The sequence below is a fragment of the Serinus canaria genome, chromosome 22, assembly GCF_022539315.1.
Source record: "Serinus canaria isolate serCan28SL12 chromosome 22, serCan2020, whole genome shotgun sequence".
Taxonomy (NCBI): Eukaryota; Metazoa; Chordata; class Aves; order Passeriformes; family Fringillidae; genus Serinus; species Serinus canaria.
The window spans coordinates 402,019-413,125 of record NC_066335.1 but is presented as its reverse complement, the minus strand read 5'-3'; the positions used below and the strand labels follow the sequence as shown (position 1 = coordinate 413,125).

The 11,107-nt window shown below is 54.2% G+C and overlaps 1 protein-coding gene across 7 annotated transcripts in view; it reads right to left on the bottom strand.

Annotated features, from left to right (window-relative positions):
* AAK1 (AP2 associated kinase 1) overlaps positions 1 to 11,107 on the bottom strand; it is a 56,456-nt gene that overhangs the window by 15,409 nt on the left and 29,940 nt on the right. For 5 of the 7 annotated variants that reach the window (XM_050982972.1, XM_050982970.1, XM_050982971.1 and 2 more), the window contains exons 8-16: positions 10,971 to 11,103; positions 9,776 to 9,879; positions 8,807 to 8,886; positions 7,963 to 8,117; positions 7,622 to 7,881; positions 7,224 to 7,433; positions 6,127 to 6,347; positions 5,297 to 5,454; positions 4,817 to 4,924 (exon numbers count right to left, since the gene is read on the bottom strand). In XM_050982972.1, coding sequence (XP_050838929.1) covers positions 4,817 to 4,924; positions 5,297 to 5,454; positions 6,127 to 6,347; positions 7,224 to 7,433; positions 7,622 to 7,881; positions 7,963 to 8,117; positions 8,807 to 8,886; positions 9,776 to 9,879; positions 10,971 to 11,103 — 1,429 coding nt within the window. Of the gene's footprint in view, positions 1 to 13; positions 932 to 3,438; positions 3,828 to 4,816; positions 4,925 to 5,296; positions 5,455 to 6,126; positions 6,348 to 7,223; positions 7,434 to 7,621; positions 7,882 to 7,962; positions 8,118 to 8,806; positions 8,887 to 9,775; positions 9,880 to 10,970; positions 11,104 to 11,107 lie in introns of those variants that run through there. The other 2 variants (XM_050982976.1, XM_050982974.1) reach the window with 2 other exon arrangements.

Sequence of the window (11,107 nt, the reverse complement as noted above, 5' to 3'; positions counted from 1 at the left end):
AAAAAGGAGGAAAGGAGGCAACAGAGAGAAAAGCAGAAGAAAGAAGAAGACACCATTAATCAGGGCTGTGTGTGAGCCCCAGAGCAGCAGCTGCACCTCAGGTGGGAAATGGCTGCAGCACAGAACCCTGAGTGCCCTGGGCTGCAGGGGAGCTGTCAGAGCTCTGAACAGAACCCTGAACAGAACCCTGAGTGCCCTGGGCTGCAGGGGAGCTGTCAGAGCTCTGAACAGAACCCTGAACAGAACCCTGAGTGCCCTGGGCTGCAGGGGAGCTGTCAGAGCTCAGCCACCCCTGCCATGCCAGGGACACCTCCCTCGAGCCACAGGCCCTGTCCAGGCTGGCCTTGGGCACTGCCAGGCACCAGGGGCAGCCACAGCTGCTCTGTGCCAGGGCCTCACCTGCTGCACTGCAAAGATTCTCTTTAACCTAAACCCCACCTCCTCCAGCTCAGCTTTTCCTTCAGGCCCCTTTCCCAACACATGCACACACCTGATGGAGTTCACAGTTTGCTCAGACTTTGTACCTGCAGCCTCCACTGCCCCAGACTCTGCTGCCATGCTGCTTTTACTGCTGGCCACACACCCCTTCAGCCACAAACACTCAGAAAGCATTTTAGGAAACACCAGAGTTAGGAAAAAACACCAACCAAGGTAATATCAATAATATCAATAATATCAAAAATAACAATCAAGAGATGAGAGAGGCAAAGGGGCTCGGGGTTAGAGCAGGCTATTAGAAAGAACAGGGACTCCTGAAAACTTGCAAGTTAAAAGGGAGCAGAGGGCAGAGCCGTGTGCCAAGGTGAGGACACAGTGCCCAGCAGGCACGTGGCCAAGGCAGGAGGGGCACACACAGGGCTGGTACTCACTGCAGGGCTGGCACCCCCAGCTCAGCAGAGCACACAGCAGAGTCCTTTCCTCTGGGGGGCAGCTGGGGGAGAGAGACACAGCTGTGAACATCCTGCCAGGGCAGGGCTGAGAGGGCACCACCAGCTGGGCAGGCACTTGGCACTGCCCAGGGCCTCTGCCATGGACTGATGGGGTCTGAGCAGGTAAAAGTGCCCTGCTTGGTGTCCAGCCTGGACCAGGCCAGGGAAGGCACTGCACCCCTTGGCCAGGGGAAATGGGGCTGGGTCTCACACAACACGGGCAGGGAGAGAGGGGAACAAAGGGAAATGGAATCAGGGCTCTGCAAACACCACAGAGCCAACAGCACAGCACTCTGGGGTGGGGATGTGGCAGCCTGCTCACAGGGTGAAAGCTGGAAAAGCTTTCCCAGAACTGGCCTGGGAGACTTCAGGGAGCTGGAGCTAAACAATGATAGCCAAGGATGATAAACAACCTGCAGGTGCTGTTTTCCTAATATCTGCTTTCTTGTTATCCTCAGAGATTGTTTACAAATGGGCATCTTGTAAATTCTTCAGCCAGGTGAAAGGCACTCAGTAAATGACCAATCATCTTGTAAATTCTTCAGCCAGGTGAAAGGCACTCAGTAAATGACCAATCAGGCCCACCTGTGTCAGGCCAGGTACAAAAGCAGCAGTTCAGTGCAGACTGAGGCACTCAGGCCACTCAGCCTTCTGACAGCTCTGTGTCATCTCTTTTTAACCAGTGACAAACAGTGGCTCCTTAAGAGAGCAAAACCAAGCAATTTTAGTTTCGTGTTCAAGACCTCAAATATTTGTAAAATAAATCCTCCCCTCTAAGATCAAGCTGAAAGCCCAGACAGAGCACTGGATGCTCTTTACACTCATTCAGCTGGGATTCTCATGGTCTGCTGGCTTTGTGGCTTTAAATCATCACACCCCCACCTCGTGCTCCCAGGAAATGCAGCAATAAATCCATCAGGTTCCCACATGAGCAGTTGCCCTTTTGCATCTTCCCAAGTCAAGATGCAAACTCAGATCATTAGTGCACACCCACTGCTGCTGTGCATGCCTAATTGAGCATGTGCAATTACTTTATCTCAATGTGCCATCTTGGTGCAAATAAATCCTCAGCAGCAACACAGTTGTTTATTACAGCTGCTCTAAACACCCAGGCAGAGCTGGGCACCAGTTCTCTTCTCACAATTTATGGGCCTGGAGTAGAGTTATGGTGATTAAAAACACCTCATCCAGTGTTTTGTTCCCAGAAAAATAAAACCCTCCCTACACCAGTCAGTGACCCACAGAGAGCTCCCCTGACCAACACCCCAGGATCAGCCAGTGCTGAAGCCTGGAATAAGCTCATTAAGAACAACTTGGCTCATTTTCCTGCACATACACAAGGAAATATGTTTTCAGCATGAATATTTAATTCTCCCCTGTTTTAACAGATGTTTTGCCATATTTTTACCTCCCTCTTGCCAGCTCCTCTTCTAGTCACAATTCCATTAAGAACTGCAGCCATCACACAGGGGAGGAGGAGGAGGAGGAGGGACACTCTGAACCCACCCTGCACCTGTGCCTCTGCAAGGTCTGACAGGCACTCAGGTGGTGCCACCTGCACCCCCAGGTGCCAAGGGGAGGGGGTTGGTGGCCTAAGCTGAGCTTTAGCCAGGTGAAACCTGAGCTCAAGCCCAGGAGTTTGATCCTTTCTGCTGGATTTCCAGGCAGACAAGCCCCCAGTTTCCAGCTCAGGACTGCTCTGTAGCCCCAGTCCTTGGAAACATTCATGAGCTCCTGGCCTCAGGTTTCACTTTAAAAAGAACAAATGAAATTGTCTTTTTGGGGTCCTCCAAAGCAGCAGTGACCCAGAGCCTGGGAGCTGCAGTTGTGCTCTGGGGCCCACACCTGCCTCACACCTTCACAGAGGGCTGAGACAGGATGCAAGATAAAAACATCCCCATATTCCAAATCCCACTGATTTGCAAATAAGCTCCTAAGCACTTACATAATCTGTGCTAAAAAGTGTTGGCTGCTGCAGTCAGAAATGTGCACAGAAAAGGCTCAGAAGCAGCACTGCAAAGTAAATGAAATAGCACCAACTGCACTGGAAAATCTTGCCAAATCAGAAAAGGTCACATGTAACTTGGGCTTCACAAGATGCTCAGATTTGCAACAGACTTTGGAAGCCAAAGAAACACTGACTCTTGCAGGAAAGAAAGATTAGCAATAATAAAACCCACAATTTCAAGGTTGGAAGCCATTTGAAAACAGCTGAAGTCAGAGCCAGGTAATTAATCACCTGGGGATTATTTCTCATGGAATCTCGGAATGGTTTGTGCTGAAAGGGACCTCAAAGCCCAGCCCTGCCATGCAGGGACACCTCCCACCATCCCACCAACCCAGGTGATCCCAGCCCGGCCCTGGGCACTGCCAGGGAACCAGGGGCAGCCCCAGCTGCTCTGGGCACCTGTGCCAGCCCTGCCCACCCTGCCAGGGAACAATTCCTCATTCCCAATCTCCCACCCAGCCCTGCCCTCTGGCACTGGGAGCCCCTCCCTGGCTCCTGTCCCTCCAGGCCTTGTCCCCAGCTCTCCTGGAGCCTCCTCTGCTCCAGAAGGAACAACTCCAGCTCTCAGCTCTCCCTGCCAGGAGAGGGGCTCCAGCCCTCCCATCCCTTCTGGCTGGCATGCTGAGCCTCTGAGGTCACCCCAGGCCCTGCCATGAGAACCATCCCCAGTGCCAGGGAGCCCAGCAGAGCCTGGCAGTGCCCAGCATTTCAGGTGGGCCTGAAGAGGAGCAGGAGGTCCAGAGGCCCAAACAAAGGGCAGGACTCTGCCCCCTCCTCCCCCCGGCTCGGGTTACCTGGGGTGTCGGATAACGGGAGAGGAATGAAAGGATCAGGCACAGTCAGGAGAGAAGGGCTAGAGTCCAAGCTCAGAATGTCTTTCGTTTTTTCAGCTGGCAGAGAAGAGGAAAGGAAAAGAAAAGAAAAGAAAAGGCAGAGTGAACAGAGAAAAGGAGAAAGCACAGAGCAAACCCCAGCACAGGCACAGCCCCACACAGGCACACTCTGACCAAGTGTGCTGCTGGGAAGAATAAAAACCCAAACAAAGCTGCTGTTACCATGCAGCTCTCCAACACAATTTGGGCCACAGATCTCAGAACATTTCCTGGCAGGGAAGAACTGTTATCTGCCTTCCCAGCACAAAAGGTGAAAGGTTTCACAAAGGACACACAGCCTGCAATAAAATCTGCAGCACTGTGCACCAGCCAGGCTGGGACAGGCTCCTGTCCCTGAGGAAAGAAAGAGAAGGGCTGGAAGTGCCCAGCCCAGCACCAAGATTCCCAAGGTACCTTCCCATGCCAAGGCCCAGGACTGGGAAGTCAAGGGGCACATTTTGAAGACAGACACTGCAGGAACTGACCATGGTACAGCACCCACAGAGCCCAGGGCACACAGATGCTCCCCAGGCCTTGCAGAAGGTGCTCTGCAGCTCAATGTGGAGCTGCTGCTGCTCAGCACCATCCACAAAGGCTGATGGAACACCAGAAACTGCTCACAGCTGGACAAACCCAGAAAGCAACTCCCCAGGAGCACTCCTGGGTCAGGGACTTCAGCTCCTTAATTCTCTGGTAAGAACCAACACACCAGGCTCAGTTATAAGCTCCCCTAAATCTCTTTTTATAAATAGAAATAAGCACAAATGGATTTGTCACTCCTTGGCCCTCAGAGGATTCTTCAGCCTCTTCCCAGACTCCTCTCACCAAGAGCTGTTTTGTTTCAGTGGGGAGGCAGCAGCCAGGAGCATTTGTCACCAGGGGAGGATCCCTGGCTTCTGGAGCAGCTCTCAGTGCCCATAGACTCTGTCTGCACCAGTTTCCCTTCCCTTCCAAAGAGGTTCTGGCCAGGAGCTGCCCTCCCTTGCTGCCCATGCTCCCAGACTCACCTGGCCCAGCAGGGAAGGAGGAGCCACCGAAGGCGTCGGCGGGGGCCGCGGGCTGGAAACCTGGCATCAGGTTCTCTGTGGAGCTGCCTGCCTTTTCTGGAGCTTTCCCTGCAAAGCAGACCCAGAGTTAGGGGGAACCTCTATTCTGAAACTTCTGTTCTCCTATTCTGCTCTGAAAGCAGGCTGCTCATCTGTTTTCTCAGGACACTGTTCCACAAGTGACTCAAGGCCCTTGCTGCAAATCCCAACTTGCAGATGAAGCAGAGTTTAAACTGCAGCTCCCACAGGCACCTGAGTACCAGTCAAGGCAGCTGGAACCTCTGCCTTGGAGGAACACAGAACTGCAAACACAAAGAACCTGGAAGGATTTAGAGGACTGTAACAACACGGGGCACCCGAGCAGCACCTGCCCAAAAGCATCCCCAAGCCATGGCACCTTCCCTGCCAGAGCAGACAGGTGTTACAGCACCAGGCACCTACCATCCCCCAGCTTTGCAAAGTCCTTGTTCAGCAGCTCCTCAGCTGTCAGCTTGGAGAAGTTGTCATCATCAAAGGGGTTCCAGGTGGACACGTCAGGGGGGTTGTAGACATTCTGCTGCGAGGTCCTTGGCGAGCCCGAGGGCGTGGTGGAAGCAGATCTGGATGGGATCACCACACACAAGAGCCATTAACCCACCTGAAACCCCCTGGCCAGCACCATCAGCTGGTGCAAGCCACTACACTCTAATGACTTCTAATGGCTACACCCTAATGACCTCCCAGTTAAAACAGGCAGTGGAAGTTACTGCAGTCCCATGCTCAGAAGCCTGGGAGCACTGAGGCTGAGCACCAGCATCTCAGGGGTTAAAACAACAGCCAAAAGGCTTCTTGCCTGTAGACACTGTGACAGTGACCTAGCAAATACTCCTAGGGAATCAGAGCTCCATTAAGATCTCCAAGACCATCAAGTCCAACCTTCAGGAAGTGCTGGTGTGAGGCAGTGAGAACGAAGCACACACCAGGGCTGTGGCTGAAATGTCACTGCCTTTTGGGAGCCAGAGAAGGCCCTGGTCACCCAAAGCTTTTTGGGAGCTCAGACAACCCATGAGGGGCAAAAATTATCCAGCACTTCTTCCAAGCCCTAAACTGAGGTCTTGAAGGCCAAGACTCACTCAGAGTTTTGTGCCTACCTCCATTCAGGGCTTTGCATCCAACACCTCCCAGAGCCACAGCCCACACAGGGCCCTGGGACTACTTGCTGAGGCTGAGCCTCAAAACCCTGGGCACCAACTCAGACGTGTTGGGGCTGACCCCCAGGCCCTGGCACGTACTTGGACTTGTTGAGGCTGGCCTCAGCAGCTGCAGCCTGCAGCAGCTGGGTGGATTTGCTGGCGGGCACGCCGAACACGGCGCTGTGGGTGACGTCGCTGAGGATGCGGCGGTGCCCCGCGCGTTGCGCCTTGGGCGAGGACGGCGGTGTCAGGGAGCCCAGCTTCTGCCCCTGAGCCTGCTGCTGCTGCTGCTGCTGCTGCCTCTGAGCCTGCACCTGGGCCTGCAAGGGGAGGAAAGCACAGTGACCTCGCTCAGAACGGCGGCCATGGGGAGAAAACAGCTCCTGCTGCAGCACCCAGCATGGCAGTGATGGGCTGGAGAGGAAACAGCACCCAGCATGGCAGTGATGGGCTGGAGAGAAAACAGCACCCAGCATGGCAGTGATGGGCTGGAGAGAAAACAGCACCCAGCATGGCAGTGATGGGCTGGGGAAACACCCGCTGGCATGATGGCTGGGGAGGAAACAGCACCCAGCATGGCAGTGATGGGCTGGGGAGGAAACAGCACCCAGCATGGCAGTGATGGGCTGGAGAGAAAACAGCACCCAGCATGGCAGTGATGGGCTGGGGAGAAAACAGCACCCAGCATGGCAGTGATGGGCTGGGGAGAAAACAGCACCCAGCATGGCAGTGATGGGCTGGGGAGGAAACAGCACCCAGCATGGCAGTGATGGCTGGGAGGAAACAGCACCCAGCATGGCAGTGATGGGCTGGGGAGAAAACAGCACCCAGCATGGCAGTGATGGGCTGGGGAGAAAACAGCACCCAGCATGGCAGTGATGGGCTGGGGAGGAAACAGCACCCAGCATGGCAGTCATGGGCTGGGGATGGTCTGCAGGGGAAAAACCAGACAAACAAAGGGATTTGCTGCTCTGCAGGGTTTCAGGATTATTGCACAGGCAGAGAGTCTCTCCCCTTTCTGTGGTGCAGCTCTGGAGGTAAAACCTCCATTAGGACTTGGCAAAGGCTGGCTGGCCTTAAACGTGCTCAGGGGTAGAGAGGCTGAGATGCAGAGCAGAGGTGGAAAGACTCAGACCAGCACTCAGGAGCTGGCAGAGGAGCATTTGTACCCAGGTCCCAGTGCCCCAAGGTCTCACCCCCTGCTCCTGCGGCTGTGCTGGCGGTGCCGAGCCAGGCTGGGCCTGGGGCTGCTGCTTCTGCTGAGCTGCTGCTGCTGCTGCTGCTGTGGTCTTCTGCTGCATAGCTGCCTGCTGGGCCAGCAGCTGCTGCTGCTGCTGCTGCTGCTGGTAGTAGTTCTGCACCAGCTGCTGCTGCTGCGCGGGTGCTCCTTGCTGCACCACTGGGAACTGGGAAACAATTGCTGGTGAGAGGCTGGAGGTGTGGAGGACCTAGAGCAAATCCTGCTAGAGGACTGGGGACACCCAGGAAATACCCAAAAGCTGCACCCATTCCCCCCAAAGAGCAGGAACTTGCCACAAACAGAGAGCTACAGCCCTGCAGACACAGATGTGATGAACCTGGTACACACACCCACCTGCTGTGCCTGCATCATCTGCTGCTGCTGCTGGAAGAAGGCAGCCTGCTGCTGCTGCTGCTGCTGCTGCTGCTGCAGGAGCTGCTGCTTCAGGAAAAGCTGCTGCTGCTGCTGCTGCTGAGGGGTGGCCTGGGGCTGTGTCGAGGGCACCTGGGGCTGTGCCTGGGGCTGGGCTGGAGGCTGCTGGGGGGCTGCTTTAGCCTGGGGGGTGCTGGCAGGGAGCGAGGGCTGGGCACTGCCCAGGGCAGCCGGGCCTGCAGCTGGGACAAGAAGCCAAAGGCAGGGTTAGGTCCCTGCCTGAGGCACACAGGGGGCAGGGAGCACACAGACACATCGCTCACCCTGGGGCTGAATGGCTGCCTGGGCTGTGGCTCTCTTCCTGGGCGTCAGGGCTGGCTGGATGGGCAGAATTCCAGGGTTGGGCTGGGTCTGTCCTGCTTTAGGTCTCTGGCGGGGTGCTATGGACGTTTCTGTCGTAGGGATGGGGTCTGTGAGCCTGTGAAGGAAGGAGGAGAAGGAAGGGCAGTGAGCACAGCCTGTGAGCTGGGCAGCTGGTGCACACAGCAGGGCTCAGCACTCGCCCACACCTCAGCCAGGTGTGACTGACAAAGGTGAAACACTCATGGGCACCCAGGCACTGTAAAAGCTCCTGCATGCATTCACAGCCATGAACCCAACACTGTCGTTCTGACTGCTCTGCCAGTCGTGGCATCCTCTGCTGGTGGACAGCTGGGACTTGTCAAAACCACTCAACTTATATCCAACTATTTCCTACAACATTTTGCTTGAAACCACTCAGACTTCTGAATGAGCACAAGAAGGACACCAATCAGCCCATGAGCAGCTGGTACCTTTGGGCAGAGCTGTCTAAACTGCCATCTTTAGATGCACTTGAACTTTGGTACATCCACCCCACAATCAGGCCACTGAACTCTGCTCATGTCTGCTCAGTGTCTACTGAGCTCCAAAAATGCACAGCAAGAGAGAGGAGCAGCCATGCCCCCAGCCTCCTGTGGTTTGGAGATACCAAAGTGATAACTAATGAACTTGATATCAGATTGTTTCTGAGTCAGGGAGAATAACTTGGCAACTGAAGTCTCCAAGGAAGCAGCTAAATCCACCTTTGCTAATAAACAGCAGAGATAAGAGGCAACAAAAGAGGGAGTAAAAAGCAGGTGAGGTTACCTGGCCTTTGGTTGACTCTTCTTTGCAGCAGCTTCACTTGCTTTAACTGGGTCTGGGAGTTTAGCAGGGATTGGAGAGTTCTGAAGATCCCAAAACCATCCAATTTGGTATTTCAAGGGCAGAAAACAGAATCAGAAATAATGTGCAAAACCATCACAATAAAGCAGAGAGATCTGGGGATCCCCAAAGCAATTACTCCTCAAATGGACACCAACACCACAAGGTTCATGTCGTGGGGAGACAAGAGTTTGGGAGAGTCTTTACAGGGGAAGAAAAGAGGGCTCAGCTTTTTGACCACTGAAAGCTCCACAGCACAAGCTGGGCATTTTTAAAAGACAACCAGGGGACAGTAGTGACAAAATTTATTAATGATGCTCTAAAAACACAGGCATAATGGAACCCAAACTACCTCTTATTCATACAGACCATATATAAGCACCTGAACACGGGGGAAAAAACCTGAATTTCTATTGATGTAGAAACAACAAAACAAAATGTCTGTCACAGTGTCCATAACAACGTAAGAAAATAATTGTCCACCCCATTTTTCAGCTGAAGTCTCTGAAGACACTCCAAGAAGGGGCAGATGGTTGTGTAAGGGCTGAAGCAGTTCAAATGCCAAGTGCCAGAACTGCTGCTCAAAGCCAAGGGCAGGCCAAATTACACATGCTATGATGAGTGTGCCTGGAAATCAAATTGGTTTCCCAAGCATGGCCTAATTTTCCATGCTCACATGCACAAGATCTCTTGGTTGGCCTCACACTGGTGACTGGGTGAGGAGGTAAATCAGGGACAAGCAGAATGAAAACCCTGGTTTCTGACCCAAAAAATCCAAACCAAACTGTGCTGTTACAAACAAGACCCTCCTGATTACAGGACTGGGGAACAATCACCAGGACAGAGACAAATGCTCAGTGTTCATCAGCTGCCCCCAGACCCCCAGACCCCCCCAGGCCACCCCCTGCTCACCTGGACATTCTGCACTGGGCAGTCCTTCTTGGCCAGTTTGAATGCAAAGTAGGAGACCTGATAAATGTCAGGTCTCTTGTCAGGGTCTGGCTCGAGCATGTACCCTTGAGGAGATGGAGATGCAGAGATCAGAGCAGCAGGACACACAGAGAGGGCAGCACATCACAGATACAACACAGGACCTTGCTGTGCTGAGGGTGGGGAGCCCTGGCACAGGTGCCCAGAGCTGCTGTGGCTGCTCCTGGAGCCCTGGCAGGACCCAAGGCCAGGCTGGAGCCCCCTGGGACACTGGGAGGTGTCCCTGCCATGGCAGGGGTGGCACTGGGTGGGATTTAAGGTCCCCCTAACCCACCCAACTCCACATTTGGTACAAGCAGGAGCTAACAGAGTCCTGCCTCCTTCAGAGCAGTGCAGGCTGAGCAGGGCTGTGGGCTCAGCTGGGAACAGGGCAGGACAGCCAGCATGGACCAGGACAGATCTTCCACCAGAGCTGGGACCCCCAGGCCTCTGGGGCAGGGAGGGGGAATGCTGCCTGGCCAGGGAACAGCACTGGGAGGGACTGGGCACTTCCAGGTGCAGCACAGGGAAGGGTTGATGCAGCCCTGGTGTGCCAGCAGGGCAGGGAGACAGGGCAGCCACAGGCACCACTGCAGACAGCCCACAGCAGCTAAGAAAATACCAGCCTGCTCTGCAAACACATCCAACTCTGTGTGAGTCAAGACTGTGGCTAGGGAAAGGGAAAAAACCAAAAGCTGTGCTGGAAACAAGAGGGCTGCCCCAGCTTTGCCAAGAGTAGTGCATTGTACACTTAATTACACATTCACTCTAGTCGGTGGGATATTTATAAATCATTTCAGTTCTCTTTCCCAGTTCACAGGAGATGAATTCTTATCACTAGCCTAAGTCACTGTGGTCTTTTCAGTTCCTTATCCAAACAGATTTATTACAGCAGAAATACGTTTCTGCATAAATGGGCTGATTGTGCAAGCTCCTGCAGGACTCAAACCCAAGGGCTGTGTGTGCTCCTGCCCTTCCACAGAGCTCCCTCCAGCCTGGCCAGACTGCAATCTCCTTGTCATGATCACTCCTAACCAGTCCAAGACCACTGTAACCACCCCAGTGTGCAGGGAGCCTCTGGGAAGGAGAGAGCTCCTGCTCTAGGGCAGGTGGAGGCCAGAGCCCCGCAGACACTCACGGATCAGGCAGTGCATGTCCTGGGAGTGCCTGGAGTTGTCTGGGATGGTGAAGTTGCCATCACAAATGGCCACCTGGCTCTCCCCAAAGGGCAAGGTGAAGTAGCACAGCTTGTACAGCAAACAGCCCAGGGCCTGC